This window comes from Poecile atricapillus, chromosome 19 (genome assembly GCF_030490865.1).
Source record: "Poecile atricapillus isolate bPoeAtr1 chromosome 19, bPoeAtr1.hap1, whole genome shotgun sequence".
Lineage (NCBI taxonomy): Eukaryota > Metazoa > Chordata > Aves > Passeriformes > Paridae > Poecile > Poecile atricapillus.
Window position 1 is genome coordinate 9,433,101 of NC_081267.1, and position 20,255 is coordinate 9,453,355.

General features: G+C 51.0%; 1 protein-coding gene and 1 pseudogene across 1 annotated transcript; one reads left to right on the top strand and one right to left on the bottom strand.

Moving 5' to 3' along the window:
• The window catches only part of LOC131586345 (uncharacterized), a 982,094-nt pseudogene that overhangs the window by 553,368 nt on the left and 408,471 nt on the right, over positions 1–20,255 (bottom strand).
• LOC131586237 (zinc finger protein 3-like) lies at positions 14,176–15,756 on the top strand. The gene is made up of 2 exons (XM_058853128.1): positions 14,176–14,502; positions 15,346–15,756. The coding sequence occupies exons 1-2, from the start codon at positions 14,176–14,178 to the stop codon at positions 15,754–15,756; spliced, it is 738 nt and encodes a 245-aa protein (XP_058709111.1).

A 20,255-nucleotide genomic window follows, 5' to 3' on the forward strand; every position in this document is an offset into this window, starting at 1 on the left:
TATCCCAGTATCCCAGCCCTGGCTATCCCAATATCCCAGCTCTGGCTGTCCCAATATCCCAGCCCTGGCTATCCCAATATCCCAGCCCCGGCTATCCCAAGATCCCGGCTCGGTTCCGGCCGCCATCCCCGGGGCTGCGGCTCCGCCCGGCCCCGCTCGCTGCGGCGGCGCTGGAAGGGGATCCCAGCCAGGGACCCCATGGACATGGACTGCGGGAAGCCCGGGCCGGGCTCCGACAGCGCCGCGTGCAGGGAACGCAGGGAGAGGAGAACTGGGGGGACATTTGGAGATTTGGGATCGGGGGGGTCACAGCTGAAGGAAAGGGGGAACGGGGAGAGCCGGGAAGGGCATTTGGGGATGCCAGGACTGACAAGAGGGGAGGCTAGGGCTGGCTAGATGTGGCATGGCTGGAGTTCAGGGCGTTCCTGTACCCAGGAAAGGGAGCTCCAAGGGTCCCCGGTGTCCCCATTGCCCGGACAGGGCAGGGAAAGCCGGGATGGCTGGGAATAGGGGTCCCGGGTGTCCTCAGTGCTGAGGAAAGGAGGGGCTGGGTGCTGGGAGAGGCAGGAATAGGGGTCCAGGGGGTAAATGGGTCAAGGAGAAGGGGGCTCTGGGGGCTGCGGGAGGCGGGATGGCCGGGAAAGGGGTGCAGACGTTCCTGGTGCCGGATAAGGGGGTGCAGGGTGGGACCCATGGCCGGGAATGGGGGTTCGGTGGGATGGCGGCGCCCAGGAATGGGGGTTTAGGGGCCCCTCGGCGCTCCGGAATGGGCGATCAAAGAGTCCCGGTGCCGGGGGTCCCCCTCACCTCTCGCCGCCCCCCGGGAGCGCCCCCGGCCCCAGCGCTGGAGCCATCGCGCTGCTCCGCTGCGGCCCCGCCCACAGCCCCGGCCCCGCCCCCAGAGCCGCCTCCGGCCCCGCCATTGGTGCCGCTCTTTGCTGCCCGCCAATGTCATCCATGGCGCTATGATGTCATACAGCCATGTCATGATGTCACAGCCTTCTCTGTGATGTCACACAGTCCCCTCTATGATGCCATAGCTGCACAGTGACGTCACACAACAAACTCTGTGATGTCACAGCCCCATCTGTGACCTCACACAACCTACTCGGAGCTGTCACACAGCCCCTTTCTGACATCACAGCTGCTCTGGGGCTCCAGGACACAGCCACAGAGGTGCTGCTGTGACACAGCCCCCTCTGGCACATCCCACAGCCCCTGCCAGTGCTGAGCCCCTGGGAGCTCTGTCTGGGCCTGCTGGTGTCCCTGAGCTGCCCTGGCAGGGCCCCAGCCCTGCTGGGCTGTGCTCAGGAGCTACTCCTGGCCAGAGCTGTCTCCCTGTTGTGGTCTGTTTCCATGACAACCATCACAGCCCCTGTTGCTATGGCCCCATGCCAGGGCTGGTTGCCATGGACACCAACTCAGGCCTGGAGCCAGAGCCCGTTGCCATGGCAACCATTTTCAGGCCCATTGCCAGGCTCATGGGATCACAGAGCCACAGAATTGGCTGAGTTGGGAGGGAGCCATGGGGATCCTCCAGTCCAACTGCTGGCCCTGCACAGGACACCCCAACAATCCCAGCCTGGGCCTGGCAGCGCTGGCCAAACGCTGCTGGAGCTCAGCCAGCCCTGGAGCTGGGAGCCTTCCCTGGGGAGCCTGTTCAGTGCCCCAGCAGCCTCGCGGGAAAAACCTTTTCCTCACATCCAGCCTAAACCTGCCCGCCTCAGCTCCAGCCACTCCCTCCACTCCTGTCCCTGGGCATCAGAGGGAAGAGGTTCCCACAGCCCCCAGCCAGGGACCCGCTCCCAAGGCTGCTGCCATGGCAACCAGGCCTGGCACCAGCTGGGATGCTCGGTTTCCATGGGCTGGGCTTCAGGAATGGCATTCCCCAATTTCCTGCTCCTGCTAATACAGCTCTGCCACTCGCTTCTCTCCCACCTCCCATGGAAAGCAGAAAAGGCAAAGATCCCAGGCTGGGATAAGAACAATTTATTGAGAACAGCAATGGGATAAGGAACAAATAGGTACAGAAACAATTTGGATAACAGAAAAGATAAGACAATCTATTTACAGGGAAAACTAAAATGTCATCGACCGGCTCTTCCTGGCCACGTATTTCCTCCTGCCAGGAAAGGACACCCTTCTCCTCTGGTGAGAGACAGGGAGTCCTTTTCCTGCCCCTGGCAGTGACCTGAGGTGGGACTGAATATAATGGGCCATGATCACACTCTCACATTCTTTGATCCCAAATCATGTCATTGCCATGGGCAAGAAAAGGGACAGGTGTCTTCCCATCATGGATCACAGGGAACATGGATCACCAGGTCTCTGCCCTATGTTGGTCCTCCAAGGGGGGATGAGGCTGGAGCTGTGGAGAAAGCTTATCCTGCACTTTGGGGCATTTGCAGAGCTTTCCTTACCGGTGCCTCCGTTGGTGTTTGCTCAAGTGACAGCTCTCGCTGAAGCTCTTCCCACATTGGGGACACTCGTAGGGCCTCTCCCCAGTGTGGATGCGCCGGTGCCTGATGAGGTGGGGGTCTTTCTTGAAGCCCCTCCTGCAGTCGGGGTAGTGGAAGGGCCTCTCATCCGTGTGAATCGGCTGATGCTGTAGGAGAGTGGAGCTGGTCTGAAAACTTTTCCCACACTGGGGACACTCGTAGGGCCTCTCCCCAGTGTGGATCATCTGGTGGATGGTCAGCTGGGACCTCCGGCTGAAGGTCATCCCACATTCCCCACACTCATAGGGCCGTTCCCTGGTGTGGATCCTCTGATGGATGGTGAGGTGGGACCTCTCTGGCTGAAGCTCTTCCCACATTCCCCACACTCGTAGGGCCTCTCCCCAGTGTGGATGCGCTGGTGCCTGATGAGGTTGGAGTTTCGCTTGAAGCCCTCCCCACAGTCAGGGCAGCGGAAGGGCCTCTCATCCGTGTGAATCTGCTGGTGCCTGAGGAGATTGGAGCTGCTGTGAAACCTCTTCCCACACTCAGGACACTCGTAGGGCCTCTCCCCAGTGTGGATGCACTGGTGGATGATGAGCTGGGAGTTGAAGCTGAAGCCCTTCCCGCATTCCCCACACTGATAGGCCCATTCCCCAGTGTGGATCATCTGGTGGCGGATCAGGCGGTTGCTCTGGCTGAAGCTCTTCCCACACTCCAAGCACTTGTAGGGCTTCTCCCCATCCTGAAGCTGCTCATGGACCACCAGCTCAGAGCCCTGGCTGGATCTCCGGCCGCCTTCCCAGCACAGGGTGGGTCTTTCCACCTCAGAGCACCCTGGGATGGGTTTGGAGCCCCTCCTCCTGCAGGATCTTTGCAGATTTTCCTCCCCATTACATTCCTCAGCCATGGAGCTGCTCACAATGGCCTCTTCCACGAGGTTCTGCTGTGGGGAATCTTTCCTCCCTGGTCTCCATCCTCAGCTCCTTGTCTGGGGGAGGAAGGACAAGGAGAGGATGGGATTTGCCTCCGTGCCAGAGGGAAGGGGAAGGAGATCCCCCCAGTGCGTCCCCAGCAGGACGGCGTCGGCAGCGGGGTTGTCCTGCAGCCGGGGGCCAGGCTGGGCTGGCAGATGGAGCAGGAGAGAGGGGGAAAGGGGCACTGACTTCCTCCTCACCTGCCTGGGTGTCCTGGGACATCTTCCTCTTCCTCGCAGCCTCCTTCTCCATCCAGCCAAGATTTGGGAATGGGAAATCCTGGTTTGGGGCGAACAGGGGATGAGCACATTGAGTTTGAAGGTCCCTCTACCCAAGTCCATCTCCAGAAGTCACCGGGCATCTGGAGTCCATAAAAACCTCCCAAACACCAAGATTCAGCCCTGAAAATGTCTCCCAGGAGTTCCCCGTCTCTGGTCTCTCCACTTTGGTGTTCAGGGGTTCCTCTCTGTCCCAGCTGCTGGGGGTCACGCTTGCACTGGGGGTCCTCTGTCTACTCAGTCCCTGCCCTCCCCAGGCTGCTGGGAGTGCCAAGAATCCAAAAAGTTCCCCCGGTTACCAGCTCCCCACTTAGGGATGCCAGGACCCCCAATTTACCCCCAAGGGGCATTTTCTGCTCAGGTTTGGATTTCTTCATTCTCCAAACGTCCCCTCAAGCAGCCCAAAATAGGGAGCACCTAAAATATCTTGGCTGAGGTCCCCCTCCCCGGTCACCTGTGGGATGGGGTGTGATGATCCCATACGTAGGCGGCTGTGAATTGAGGGAGTGCTGGACCTCGTGGTTCCTTCTCCTTTCCCTGATCCTCCTTTGTCACTCCTCTTCCTCTTGCTCCCCCTCTTCCTCCCTCCTCCACTTCTTCCCTAACCCCATCTCCCGCTCAATCCCTCGTGCTATTTGAGCCATTCGGAACACAGTTCCACGCCCAAACCTCCTGCCGTGCCCCGCGCCCTAAATGTGATAAACAGAGACCCTTTTGTTCGACTAAACATGCAGATATGATATCCTGTAATGTTATGTTCTGTAAAATCAAGATTGTTATTTACCCCTTACTTACTTACGATAGTTACTTACGTATGCATAGTAACTGATGCTTGTTTAGCTACTGACGTTTATCATGTCCTTGCTAAGATTCCTTGCATTCCAAAAAATTACTGAGCTAAGCCTTTACAGAGAACAGTGAAGAAAGGTTAAAGGAAGATAAGGTAAAGACCGAACGATCGGACCCCTAGACCGATGAAGGTGCATGCGCAGAAAGACCCGAGGAAGGACACGTCACAGGAGAGCCCGGAGAGTCGGACTGATTAAAAGGAGACACACAAAAAACGGAAGCACGGCCGCGGCAAAGCGGGATCGCTTTCCGGCTGTCCAGCGCTGTCTTTTGCTTATTGCTTGCTTGCTATAATTAATAAAACTTCCCTTTATTAAACTTTAACACTCTCTCGAGTGAATTTATAACAATTTGGTGCCGTGACTCGGATGCAATCTGTAGGACGGATCGGCACTTCCGGGGGGCGCCCCGCTCTAAGGTTTAGCGGCCCGGGGGGGCCGGTTCCTGCCTCGATTGCACCGACGAACCTAAAATTAAGGCAATAAGCAAAAGGGAGACCGGTCGACCCCTTAAATTCTGTGCACAGAGTCCGGACGAAGACGTGGGACGTGGGACGCGTGAGTATAACGGGGATCCGTCTGGGCGGGGTCGGGATCCCGGAGTGTGGTGAGTGTGTGTGTCTGAGAAGGGAACCGGCAGCTGGATTCCCCGAGCAAGAGCGGTACGAACGAGGGGAAGCGAAAGGAATTGTGTGATTGAAGGCACTCCGGAAGAATGGGACAGGGGAAGAGCAAGCCTCCTGTACCTGTTAAACTCTCACCGATACCTAAAGATAGTCCGTTGAGTTTTATACTAGATAATTGGAAACATTTCCCAGGGACAGAAAATAAAGATAGGGCAAAAATGATTTTGTGTAGTAATTATTGTGTAGTAATATAGAGAGGGAAAGAAATTTCAAAGAATGTATTTTGGCCTATATTTGGATCAACCGAAGAGTGGGTTAAACAAAAATTAAATTCCTGGGAACAAAGGATCCCCTTTAACCCAGAGGAAAGTGCTTATGCAAAGACCTGAGTAGAAAATCCACTAGGATTTTGATCTACTAAGATCCACTAGGACCAAGAAGTATTTAAATCTTCCTACCTTTGGTAGTTCTGTGAAGTCAATTTGAATATTTGCAAAGGGTCTTTTGCTAAGGGTCTCCCTCCATAAGGTAATTTTCAGAGATTTTTCCTATTTGTTTTTAAACATGGGAGGCAGCTTCTAGTAATTTGCTTAGCTAAGTTTCGAATACCTGTGCTCATATACTTTGCTGCAAAATAATCTATTAACCCTTGTGCTCCCCAATGTATTCTTTGATGTATTTTTCTAATATTCTTTGAGCTATGGCTTTTGGTAGTACTTCCCGGCCATCTGGGAGAGGCTATCTCCCCTCTGAGTTTTCTATTGCTCCTGTCTCTGGGAGTTTTGGCCTTTCTTCCTCAGTAAATCTACTTCTTAAGTCACTATTCTTATGTTCTAAAGTTTCTTCCTGTCCCTCCCTTTTTTTTTCTTTTATGACCATTGTTTGTAATGCCGCCTGTTTTGCCTCCTAATCAGCAGCATTATTTCCTCTACTCCTCAAGTCTATTCCCTTCTGGTGTCCTTTCAAATAAAACACTGCTAACCTCTTGGGCCTTCTCAGGGCCTTTAATACTGCAATTATAAGTTTTTGATGAACCAAATCTTTCCCTTGAGAGTTTATTAAACCTCTTTCTTCCCACAGTTTACCAAACATATGCACCACCCCATAACTATATCTGGAATCTGTATATATTGTCCCCTCCTTTCCTTCTAGTGATTTCAATGCCCTTAATGCTGCATACAATTCACAGGCTTGGGCTGACCAAGATTTGTCTAATGGACCTGATTCTAAAACTTGAATATCAGGTCCTCTTATTATAGCATAGCCTGTTTTCCTCTTTCCTTCTATCACTCTGGAGGACCCATCCACAAACAGCTTTTCTCCGCTTTCTAATTCCTCTTCTTCCAGATCAAGTCTAATTTTGGTTTGTTCCTCAATTGTAGTTATACAGTCATGTGTCAAAGATTTACTTTCAGGTTCTCCATACAAAAGGCAGCCGGGTTTTGTACAGTTGTGGTTTTTAATATTAAGTTTAGGGCTTCAGTTGGAATTCCTTCATGTTTTAAAAGTCTAGCATCTGAAATCCATTTTTCCGCTTTTTGTTGTAGCACACCCCGAATGTTATGAGGGGACATTATCTTCAAATTGCTATTAAAGGTGATTTTGCTAGCTTCTTCTACCAGTAAGGTACATCCTGCTACTACTTGTAAACAGGCTGGCCAGCCTTTACTCACAAGGTCTAAGATCTTTGATAAATACCCTATTAGCTTCTTCCTCCCTGCCCACTCCTGAGTTAGGACTCCAGAGGCGACCCTATTTTCTACATTTACAAACAAGTAAAAGGGTCTCTTTAAATCTGAGAGACTCAAGACAGGAGCATGAATTAAACTTTCTTGTCGTTCCCGGAATTTTTCTGTATCTTCTAAACTCCATTTTATTACTCCCTCCTGTGTCAATTTTTGATATAAAAATTATACTTTACTACAATAGTTTTCAATCCACTGTCTACGATACCCTGTTAATCCCAAGATTTGACGTATCTGTCTTTTATTTTTAGGAATTAGTAGTGACAAAATTCCTTGTATTTTTTTCAGAGTCTATTTTTTTTCCCCTTTTCTAAAGTAATGGCCTAAATATTTTACTTCTTTTCCACAAATTGGAGCTTTGCCTTAGATACTTGCAATCCTTTTAAACCCAGGAAATTTAACGATTTAATACTCTCTCTCCTTACATCTTCCTCCTCTTTCCAGCTAAAAGCAAATCATCCACGTATTGTATCAGAGTCACTCCTGGGTCTGTCTGATAATCCTGTAGAATCTGTTCTAGTGCTTGTCCAGGCAAGTTGAGAGGTTCTGTAAATCCCTGGGGCAATAGTGTCCATCTCAATTGTTGTCTCCTCTCTGTGTCTGGATCTTCCCATTCAAATGTAAAATAATTTCGACTAGTCTCATCAAGAGATGAGACCAAGGCCCAAAATGTATCCTTTAAATCTATAACACTGTACTATAGACTGTCAGGTCCCAATTTGCTTAATGATGTATACGAATTTGCTATTACAGGGAACCGTGCCACTGTACGTTTATTAAATTCTTATTAATTTCTCTTAAATCTTGTACCAAACGATAAGTCCCATCTGGCTTCTTTACTGGCAGTATGGGTGTGTTAAAAAGTGACATACATGGTTCTAATAGTCCCTTACTTAACAATCTATCTATTTCTGGTTTCAACCCTCTTCGTCCCTCAAGTGACAAGAGATACTGTTTTATTCTAACTGAGATTTCTGAGTTTTTAATAGTGACTGAGAATGGAGTTATCTTCAACTGCCCTACACTCTCAGGTACAACCCGGAGAGTAAGCGCTGATAAGAAACTAGAAAGAAAATCCCTAACACCGAAGTGAAAAAAGCCGTACCAAGTGTTATTAACAACTGACTCTGTAGTTCGAACAGCTGAAAAGGAGTGGACACATGCCAGTCGTATAAAGAGACCTGTGAACCCACAAAAGACTAATAACTGAGAAGTGGTTAGCCCGGCTGGGAACCTGAGACTTAAGATATCCCGAACAAAGTAACATCCAAGGACTATTAACCGGCTTAAAAACTTATAAATAGTAAATTTCATAAAGATTTTTTATATAGAATATAAAATACCCCCATCTAGTAGTAAAGAAATATATAATAGAAGTGTAAAAATAGGCTGTACTTTATGTCAGAATTGTTATCTTTTTGTTTGTTTTAAATGTATAATATGTAAAGAACATTAGTGGACCCACTGTCATAGAGGCTACCCACTAAGAGGGGTGTGTAGATCTTGCTACACTGCCCAGAGAAAACTCACGGATTGGCCCTTAATAACTAGAATACGAGCAAAAAAAAAAATTGAGACAAAATCAGAGGAGTGGTGGACTATTTATGCCAGAGGAGTTAACCCCTTGTATTATTACCATCCAAACGAACCTGCACCTTTTATAGTAAATATAGTAGCTGGGTTGTGCAGACAGTGTCTCCAGGAATTGAGGTGTAATACCCCTTTAGTAAAGCATAAAAGTTGAAAAAAATACATACAAAGAATTAATAAGAGAAGGAGTAATTTCCCTCCCGAAGAATACTCTTGCTGCCGAGAAGATGGTACACCCCGTGTCCCGTGGCAACCGGGTCGACGATGGGAGAGGCAGAGGAGTAATAAACTGTGGAGGGAAACACTCCAATATACATGGGACCAAGAGGTCATGGACCAGGAAATGGCACAAGAATGGAAATGATACAACCCAGCGAAATAATTTTTGGAAAATCAAAACTAACACTATACAAAAGAAAAGCCTCTATTATAGCAGGGGAAGCTAATGCTCATTAAAGAAGTTAATAACATTTACAATCTTAATTAGCACATTTAACATTTGTATAAGTAAAACTCACGAACCCTTTTAATTAGTCTTTAATCCAATAGGAAGACCAGGCTATTATTCAATCACAGATCACCTTTGGGGCCCCTAGTTTTCAAGTTACACTAGATTTTCTTATTAAGTAAAAGAATATTAATCGTATCCTGCCCAGATGTAAAGTACTATATATGTGCCCAGCTTCTAATCCAGGCAGAGAATATTGTAATTACCCTGGGGAATTTTACTATAAATATTGAGGCTGTGAAACAATTTCCATAGAGTAAAAAGTACAGAACCCAGATAAGTATTTAAAGGTTGAACAGAGTCCACATAGATGTATAAAGCCCTGGATAAGCCCCTCAAGGGAAGTAACATATACTGAAACTTGCAAATTTCATTACATCAATATTACACAGTCCCAAGACCCTGGGTGGTTATTAGGACGAACCTGGGGTCTCAGGGTATGGGAACCCAGAAAAGATCGGGGAGTGCACGTTCTTATAAAGAAAGAGATGGTTCCACATGATTCGGGATCTGTTGGACCAAATCCAGTGGTGTGGGGAGCAGAAGACCCCAAAGTAAGAGATCAGAATAACCATTCAGAAAAATTAGAAAATAGCACACAAGTACACCACAGTAGAGACACCCCAAGAATATGGAAATGAAGTTCTTTGGAAAATATTGCAAGCTACCTTTAAAGTATTAAATGATTCACACCCAAATTTAACCAGAGAATGTTGGTTATGCTATAACATTAACCCACCCTTTTATGAGGCCATAGGTTCCATAGCAGAACCAAAAAGAGTAAACGGCACTAATCCTGCTGCCTGCTTATGGAAATCGGGAAGGGAAAACACTCCAGGAATAACATTATCTAGAGTCACTGGAAAAGGGAAATGTGTGGGAAATGTGCCCCCAGATAAGAAACATTTATGTCAAATAAAAATACAGATTGATGACCCTCGCAAGCCAGCTCAGTAGCTGATTCCAGCACCTAATACTAAATGGGTTTGTAACACTTTAAGAGTAACCCCATGTGTCTCTGTAACAGTCTTTAATGAAACCTATGAATTTTGTATACAAGTTATAATAGTTCCCCAAATTATTTATCATTCTGAAGAATATATGTATACACAATACCAAAACTCAGAACACCATTTGGTAAAACGAGAACCCCTCACAGTATTAACAATAGCCGTATTACTAACCATAAAAGGAGCTGGATTAGGAACAGGTGTAGCATCCTTAGTTAATCAATACCAGGGGCTTAAAGAGCTTAAAATTTCAGTAGATGAAAATTTAAGAAGAATTGATGAATCCATAAAAGACCTCACAGACTCCTTAGACTCACTGGTTGAAGTAGTCTTGCAAAATAGAAGAGGATTAAACTTATTATTTTTACAACAAGGGGGCCCGTGTACTACACTTAAAGAAGAGTGTTGTGTATATGTAAATAAAAGCGGGATAGTAAGAGAAACCATGGCCAAATCACAGAAAGAACAGGAAAAGAGAAAGAAAGAACAAATGCAACAGAGTTGGTACGAATCCTAGTTTAATTATTCTCCCTAGCAAACAACTTTACTATCTACTATAGCAGGACCACTAATTTTACTAATCTTAAGACTTACTTTTAGCCCTTGCATTCTTAATAAAGTTATTAACATTGTAAAAAGCAAGTTAGAAGCAGCTCACCTTAAATGAGGCAGAAACCGAAGATTATTTAGAACTAAGTAAAAAAGAATTGCAAAGATTTAGCGAACAAAAGTAGGGAATAGAAAAAGGGGGGATTGTGATAAACAGAGACCCTTTTGTTCGACTAAACATGCAGATATGATATCCTGTAATGTTATATTCTGTAAAATCAAGATTGTTACTTACCCCTTACTTACTTACGATAGTTACTTACGTATGCATAGTAACTGATGCTTGTATAGCTACTGACGTTTATCATGTCCTTGCTAAGATTCCTTGCATTCCAAAAAATTACTGAGCTAAGCCTTTACAGAGAACAGTGAAGAAAGGTTAAAGGAAGATAAAGTAAAGACCAAACGACCGAACCCCTAGACCGATGAAGGCGCATGTGCAGAAATACTCGAGGAAAGACACGTCACAGGAGAGCCCGGAGAGCCGGACTGATTAAAAGGAGACACACGGAAAACGGAAGCACGGCCGCGGTGAAGCGGGATCGCTTCCCGGCTGTCCAGCGCTGTCTTTTGCTTATTGCTTGCTTGCTATAATTAATAAAACTTCCCTTTATTAAACTTTAACACTCTCTCGAGTGTATTTATAACAATATTCACTAAATTGTACTATTTTATTAAATTGTATTCCTTCTATATCAAATTGCTATTCAATCCACTAAATTGTATTCTTTTATTAAATTGGATTCTTGTATTCAATTCACTAAATTGTATCATTTTTTTTCTTGTTATTAAACTGCTGTAAACTCAATAGACCTAGTTGTCCAAATTTAATTTATGACACTGCCCTTGGGTGAGTTACAGCCACAGCGAGAGGGAGGAGATGATCCCACCCATGGCTGCTGCTGGGTCCAGACATTTGCTGAGATAAAGCTGAGCCAGAGCTTCAGCATCTCTCCCAAAATCACAGAATCACAGAATGCCTTGGGGTGGAAGACACCTTAAATCTTAAGTGAACCTTATCATTCCATCAACTGCCATGGCAGGGACACCTTCCACTATCCCAGGCTGTTCCAAGCCCTTTCCAACCTGGCCTTGGACACTTCCAGGGATCCAGGGGCAGCCACAGCTTCTCTGGGCAAGCTCTGATCTCTGCCCAGGTGAGCAGGGACAGGAGCCGAGGGAACGGCTGGAGCTGGGCCAGGGCAGGGCTGGGCTGGAGATCAGCAAAAGCTTCTTCCCCCACAGGGGGCTGGGGCACTGCCCAGGCTCCCCAGGGAATGGGCACGGCCCCGAGGCTGCCGCAGCTCCAGGAGCCTTTGGCCAGCGCTGCCAGGGATGCACAGGCTGCGATTGTTGGGGTGTCTGTGCAGGGCCGGGGGCTGGACTCCATGATCCCAATGGGTCCCAGATCCCAGCTCAGCCCCTTGTGCAACTCTCACCCTTTGGCTCAGCCTTTGTGTCCCCTGGAGGCGCTGGCAGAGCTGATGGGGTGGGGCAGGAGCGGGGCAGCCCCAGCGTTCCCCTGGCAGTGACATCACAGCCGGGGCAGCCCCAGCGTTCCCCTGGCAGTGACACCACAGCCGGGGCAGCCCCAGCGTTCCCCTGGCAGTGACACCACAGCCGGGGCAGCCCCAGCGTTCCCCTGGCAGTGACACCACAGCCGGGGCAGCCCCAGCGTTCCCTCCCTGGAGATGCTCCAAGGGAAGCGTCCAGAGCCGCGTCCAGTCAGCGGAACTGAGCGGCCACTGAGCACCCCCGGCCTGGGCTGTTATGAATTATGTTTGTTCATTAACTGGGATGTGGTTCTTGTAATAGAATATGTTTGTTCATAGGGTATGTTCGTTTGTTAAGCAAAGATGTGGTTAGCTTTTTTTGCAAATTGTGGTTAGCTTATTTTTGTAAAGATATGTTTGTACAGGTGGTACTTTCCGAGTGGTACTTTCCGAGCGGTACTTTCTCGAAAACCAAGAAGAACAGAAGTGGAGCAAGATGCCCCAGCAACAGCCTCAAAGCATGCGCGGAGTGCTCCGGAAGTATAGCAATGATAGGCTCGTGAGCGACTTAAAAGGACTGGCTGGAACCTCAGTAGGCGCGGCAGTTGGCAGGACGGAGATCCCCCTGTCGCCCAGCGCTGCATTGCCTCCTTGTTTTGCTTGCTATGATTAATAAAATTTGTTAATTAGCTATTTCGACTCTTGTTAATCAATAAAATCTCTAAGATGGGCTGCTGTGGATTCCTCTGCAGACAGCTCGGGAAGGTCCCCTTGGCCACCCCCACAGTGCCACAGACAAGTGTCACACACAGTTACAGAGCTCTGCCCAGAGCTGACAGGGGGAGTTAATTTATAAAAAACAAACAAGCACAGCACTGGGAAGGTCTTTGTGCACCGAGGCTTTGATGCAGCCAAGGAAAGCTCTTGGTTCAGGGTCACCTTTCCTGCTCAGCAGAGCCCCGAGTGCCCCAGCAGCAGCAGCAGCAGCAGAGAATGGCAGCATTGCCACGGGCTGGCTCAGGAAGGGGAGATTTCCCCCTCGAGAGAGGCTCCTCTGCCAGGTTTTGCATTCAGGCAGCTGCAGATCCCTCAGCTCTGGTTGCACAGCAGCTGGAAATGCAAATGCAGGAGCTGCGTTCATGGCCAGCCACAGCGGGTGACAGCAAGGACAGGGCCCTGGCAGTGTGACATTTGCAGGGAGCGGCTGCAGCAAGCGCTGGGGGCTGGAAGTGTGTGCAGAAAACAGCCCGGGGGTCTCCGGCCCGAAGAAAAGGAACAAAGTTTCAGTTCTGGCCTCCCCAGGGAGCACCAAAATCGTTCCTTTGCACGGCGAGGTTCCACTGGCGGGTGTTGTAGGGCCCCCAGAGGAGAGCCCAGGGTGTTCCAAGTGCCTCGGCTGGAGCAGCTTTCTGTCCCGCTCCGGGGGCATTCCCGCGGGCTTGGGATCCCTGGGAAGGCGCAGGAGGAGAGGCTGGAAGCGGTCGGTTTGTGGGTTTGGGGTTTGGATTTTTTTTTGTGGGGGGGTGATGGCCGGTTGTGATTTTGGTGTTTTTGTGGGGCTGGGGGAATGTTTTTTTGTGAGCTGTGCCCAGCGGTTTGCAGCCCCGCGGGTGCGGGGAGCGCTGGCGCAGCCCCGGCCCGGGCGGGGCGGCCCCGGGCGGGCTGTGGGAGCCGGGAGCGGCCGGGCGGGCCCGGAGCCGCCGCCTTGGGCCGGGAGCCCCCCGGGCAGAGCTCTGTGCTCGGGGCCGAGGCCCGGGCAGCGCTGGGCGGCCCGTGGGCCCCCAGCACAGGCGGGTCCGTGTGGCCGGGCCGGCTCCGTGTCCGCAGCGGGCTCCGAGGGGAACGGCCCGGGCCGGCCGTGGCCGTGCGGGGCTTGGCGGGGCTCGGGGGGCCGGGCCGGTCCGGGCAGAGGCTGAGGGAGAGCGGGACAAGCGCTGGCACAGCGGCCCCGGGCTCGCCGTGCCCCCCTGGCCACGCAGCCGGGCTCGGGGGCCGCCTGGCTCAGAGGCAGCCCCGGCTGCGGGGGTCCCCGGGGGTCTCTGGGGAGGGGGCGGCAATGGGGGCTGCCGGAGCTCTGTGCCCGGGGCTGGGCGCGGCTGCCGAGGGAGCGGAGCATGCAGGCTCCCCCCGTGCTGGGGCTTGCTCTGCCCGCCTCAGGGGCTGCATTGTCAGCCCGGAGCCACATGGGGATCGCCCGGACCAGCAGGGCTGGCAGGGAAAGCGGCAATGGGGGCAGCAGAAACGGGCAGTGCCAGAGCTGGGGGTGCTCCCGAAGCCTGCAGATGTTGGGAGCATGAACAAGGGGGCCCAGGGATACCCCAGGAGCCTGAAACAGGGAGCCCAGACAGTGCTGACCACTCAGGACTCCTGGGTTGCCAAAGTGGTGAGGCCAGAGAGGGGGAACCTCCTGGCTTGCCAGGAGCCCCAGCAGACAGAGAGGGGGAACACCAATACAAACTTGACCCACAACAATCCAGACAGGGGTGGCTTCCAGGACCCCACAGTGAAGAGACCAGAGTGGGGAAATTCATGCTTGGGTGTTTTTGCTGAATCTTGGCCATTTGTGTATTTTTGGAGACTGAATCATGCTGTTTTGGTGGTTTATATGGGCACCAGATGCCCAGTGACTTCTTGAGATAGCTTTTGAGAGAAAGAAACATCTAACCTAATGTCCTCATCCCTTGTATTTCCCCAAACCAGGATTTCCCATTCCCAAACCTTGGCCAGATGGAGAGGAAGGCTGTGAGGAAGAGGAAGATGCCCTGGGACACCCAGGCAGGTGAGGAGGAAGTCAGTGCCCCTTTCCCCCTCTCTCCTGCTCCATCTCCCAGCCCAGCATGGCCCCTGGCTGCAGGACAACCCCGCTGCCGACGCCGTCCTGCCGGGGACGCACTGGGGGGGATCTCCTTCCCCTTCCCTCTGGCATGGAGACAAATCTTATCCTCTCCTTGTCCTTCCTCCCCCAGACAAGGAGCTGAGGATGGAGACCAGGGAAGACAAATCCCTGCAGCAGAACCTCATGGAAGAGGCCATTTTGAGCAGCTCCACAGCACAGGAGTCAAGCAGGGAAGAAAAGCTTCAGAGATCCCGCAGGAGGAGGGGCTCCAAACCCATCCCAGGGTGCTCTGAGGAGGAAAGACCCACCCTGTGCTGGGAAGGTGGCCAGAGATCAAGCCAAGGCTCTGAGCTGGTGGTCCATGAGCAGCTTCAGGATGGGGAGAAGCCCTACAAGTGCTTGGAGTGTGGGAAGAGCTTCAGCCAGAGCAACAGCCTGATCCGCCACCAGATGATCCACACTGGGGAATGGGCCTACAAGTGTGGGGAATGTGGGAAGGGCTTCAGCTGCAGCTCTGAACTCATCCGTCACCAGCACATCCACACTGGGGAGAGGCCCTACGAGTGTCCTGAGTGTGGAAAGAGGTTTCGGGTCAGCTCCAATCTCGTCCAGCACCAGCGGATTCACACGGATGAGAGGCCCTTCCGCTGCCCCGACTGTGGGAAGGGCTTCCAGCACAACTCCACCCTCATCAGGCACCGGCGCATCCACACTGGGGAGAGACCCTACGAGTGTCCCCAGTGTGGGAAAAGATTCACCCAGAGCTCTACCTTGACCAGACACCAACGGAGGCACCAATAAGGGAAGCCCTGCAAGTGCCCCAAGTGCCAGAAGAGCTTTGTGCACTGCTCCAGCTTCATCCCCCCTTGGAGGATCCATGTTGGGAAGACACCTGGTGATCCATGTTCCCTGTGATCCATGCTGGGAAGACACTTGTACCTTTTCCTGCCCATGGCAATGACATAATGTGAGATGAAAGAACATTAGGGTTGGACCATGTCCCTGTCATTATATTTAATCCCATATCAGGTCATTGCCAGGGGCAGGAAAAGGACTCCCTCTCTCTCACCAGAGGAGAAGAGTGTCCTTTCTTGGTAGGAGGAGATACGTAGCCAGGAAGAGCCAGTTGGTAGCATTTTAGTTTTCCCTGTGAATAGTTTGTCTTATGCCTTCTGTTATCCAAATTGTTTCTGTTCCTGTTTGTTCCTTATCTTGCATCTGTTCTCAATAAATTGTTCTTATCCCAGCATGGGATCTTTGCCTTTTCTGCTTTCCATGGGAGGCGGGAAGGAAGCGAGCAGCAGTGCGATTTTAGCAGGAACAGGAAATTGGGGAATGCCATTCCTGAAGCCCAGCCCATGGAAACCGAGCATCCCAGCTGCTGCCAGGCCTGGTTGCCATGGGCAGCAGCCTTGGGAGCTGGTCCCTGGCTGGGGGCTGTGGGAACCTCTTCCCTCTGGTGCCCAGGGACAGGAGTGGAGGGAGTGGCTGGAGCTGAGGCGGGCAGGTTTAGGCTGGATGTGAGGAAAAGGTTTTTCCCGTGGGGCTGCTGGGGCACTGAAGAGGCTCCCCAGGGAAGGCTCCCAGCTCCAGGGCTGGCTGAGCTCCAGCAGCGTTTGGCCAGCGCTGCCAGGCCCAGGCTGGGATTGTTGGGGTGTCCTGTGCAGGGCCAGCAGTTGGACTGGAGGATCCCCATGGGTCCCTCCCAACTCAGCCAATTCTGTGGCTCTGTGATCCCATGAGCCTGGGGATGGGACTGCAAATGGTTGCCATGGCAATGGGCTCTGGCTCCAGGCCTGAGCTGGTGTCCATGGCAACCACCCCTGGCATGGGGTCTCCATGGAGCTGCCAAGGGACTGACCATAGCAACAGGGGGCTACTGATGGTTGCCATGGAAACACACCATAACAATGGGGCAGATGTTGCCATGGGAACAGACCACAGCAGAGAGACAGCTCTCGCCAGGAGCAGCTCCTGAGCACAGCCCAGCAGGGCTGGGGCCTTGCCAGGGCAGCTCAGGGACACGAGCAGGCCCAGACAGAGCTCCCAGGGGCTCAGCACTGGCAGGGGCTGGGGGATGTGCCAGAGGGGGCTGTGTCACAGCAGCACCTCTGTGGCTGTGTCCTGGAGCCCCAGAGCAGCTGTGATGTCAGAAAGGGGCTGTGTGACAGCTCCGAGTGGGTTGTGTGAGGTCACAGATGGGGCTGTGACATCACAGAGTTTGTTGTGTGAGGTCACTGAGCAGCTATGGCATCATAGAGGGGACTGTGTGACATCACAGAGAAGGCTGTGACATCATGGCATGGCTGTATGACATCATAGACCTGGTTGTGAGGTCAAAGTATGTGCTGTGACATTACAGGGTATCTGTATGACATCACAGAGAGCATTATGTGACATCACTGATGGGGTTATGACATCACGGAGTTGGCTGTGACTTCATAAATGATGGTGTGAGGCCATTGAGCAGAGACTGCCATCATAGAGGGTGGCTCTGTGACATCACAGACCAGGATGTGACATCACAGACCAGACTGTGACATCACAGGTTGAATTTTTGACATCATAGTCTTCTGTGACATCACAGTACAGCTGTATAACAACACATGACAACATCCCAGAGTTGGCTCAGTAAACAGAGCTCAAACTTAACAGGACTTCAGTTATATCTTAACCTTAACTGAAACCTCAAATGTCACAATTTAGCAAAACAACAGCATTTACTGTATTTAACCTAACTTACAACCTATGACTGAGCGAATTAACAGAGGAATAATACTAAACAGTATTTAAATTAGCTTATAATTTATATTAAACAACAATGGAGCAAAAGGAAAACACTACACAGTGTTTAACTTAGCTTATACCTCGTGACTGAACCTTCCTCACAGGCCTGACTGACTGAGATCTCCAAGACACTCCAACCCCTCTGAGAACAGCATTTCTGCCACATTTTCCAGGGCACAGCACTGGTGTGTGCACACAGACACAAAGAGGCAGTGCAAGGCAGCTGTGAGAAATTCCCCTGCAGGGCAGGGAAATGCTCCCTGTGGATGCTTTGGCATCTCCCCAGCGGGCGAAGGGCTGAGCCTGGAGGAGTGGGGGGATCGGCCCAGGCTCCGTCCTTGTTCGGGGATGCCTCGAGTGCAGCAAACAGGAGAGTTCCCGGCTCACAGAGGCCTCACTCAGAGGGAGGTGGCTGGCCCAGGAGAGCTGCAAGGGGCTCCTTTTGGAGCGCTGTTTGTAGGGCCCCAAGAGAGGGGCTTCAGGCACAGCAATGTTTCATCCTGGCCGCACTTGGCATCAACAGCTTTCTTTGCAAGGCTGAGAACAGGGATGTTGTGCCACGGAGGGAACAGAAACAGTTCCCAGGGCTGCTCCTGAAGCAAGCAGGAGCTGCTTGGGCAGCAGCAGTACCTGGGAGCAGACAGTGTTTCTGATGAGCTGCAGAGGAGCTGAGCCCAGGGGCTGTTGGCCAAGGCCCAGACCCAAGGAGCATTTCTCAGCTGGCAGGGCGGCCTGAGAAGGGGAGGGGGGAATGCACCAGCACAGGGCCCATGGAACCAAGGGACATCTGTGACATTGTGGGGCTCCATGAAATAAACAAAGCATTGTGACACTGTGAGGCCTTATGGAACCAGTGAGACCATTGTGGTCCCCACAGAACCAAGAGGACCATTGGGATACTGTGGGGCCTCATGAAACCAAGAGGCCTTTGTGACACTGCAGGGCTGCATGGAACCAAAGGTCCATTGTGACATTGAGGGGCCTCCTGTTATCAGTGGTCCATGGTGACACTGTGGAGCCAAAGGAGACCTTTGTGACACTGCAAACCGCCAAGGTCCATTGTGACATTTCAGGCCTCATGGAACAGAGGAGTCACATGACATTGAGGGGTCTGTGGAACCACAGGGACCATTGTGACACTGCAAGGCCACATGGAATCGCTGGGACCATTGTGACACTGCAGGGCCTGATGGATCCTGAGGCCATTGTGACACTGTGGTACTCCATGGAATCAAGAGTCCACTATGACACTGCAGGTCTTCTTATAATCAGGGCTCCACTATGACACTGCAGGATCCCATGGAATCACAGCACCCTTATGACACTGAAGGGCCCCATGGAAGTAAGGGTCCATTGTGACTCTATGGGGCCCCATAAAATCAAGGGAACACAGAACAGGTCTGGCTGGTTTGGCCTCCCAGGGGCCTCCTGACTGGTCCAACTGACCTTGACATGTTGAGGGTCTCTTCTCATCTGTTAGTAAAACACTAAATTCACTAAGGCACTGTGAATTCCTTCCTATGGGAAAAAACTGTCCTGCTTCTCCAGGCATCCATGGCCAAAATTTGGATTCCACCTCCAACATTCCCTACATCCAAAGACTGCTCCCAGACAAAATCTGCCATTACTGACAAGTCAGGCTGGCCTTGGCCTCCTGATGTCCAGCTCTATCCTGCTTTCCAAACACTGGGCCTCTTTCCTTCCTATTTTAAAGAACTGACCTTCTTAGCCAGGTATCCATGGCCAGAATTGGGATTCCACCTCCAACGTTGCCTGTTGTGAGAGACTGGAGGAGATTTTGGCTGGAAGCATTTTGTGTTTCAAAGGAGAGGAAGGGGCTTGTCCAGCCTTGCTCTGCCCTGTAACCCCAGCACTGCACTGTCCTGGAACCCAAATCCCCCCAGAGCCTCTATCCCAGCCCAGCAGTGTCTGCCAGTCCCTGGCACACCAAAGGCAATGCTCCACACCCACCTCTGGAGCCCCCAGCCCAGCTCCTGAGTGACCAAATGATCGGAAATCCCACCTGGAGAAAGTACCCAGGGAGACCAAGTGGTATTTAAGGCTGACCACAAGGCAAACACACATCTTGACCCCACCTCCTCTTGGAATTTCTACCTCAACATCGCTGGAATCCAGGAGTTGGTAGCTGTGTGAGTGCTTCTCTGTATCTTCTTTGTCTTTTTCTCTTTCTGTGTCTTCTTCTATTTCTGTCCTCTTGCAAATTTTGATTCACTTAAAATTGAATGGGTTCATAGTTTGTGAAGTTGAATGGGCCAAGTTAATGCTTTGAGAAATGTTTTTTGTGGATTGAATGTCGTATTAAACCATTTGTCAAACTTTCTCTGATTTACCAGTAAAGACTGTTTTCTGTTTTTGACCTCTTTAACATCTCTTATCATTATTTCTCCAGTGCATGCAACTCAGAGGACACAAACAATTGTAATTCCTTTTAAATGTCTCCTTGAGAGAATTGTTTGGGGGATGGGGTCAGGGCTTGTCTGTCCTGCTTGGCA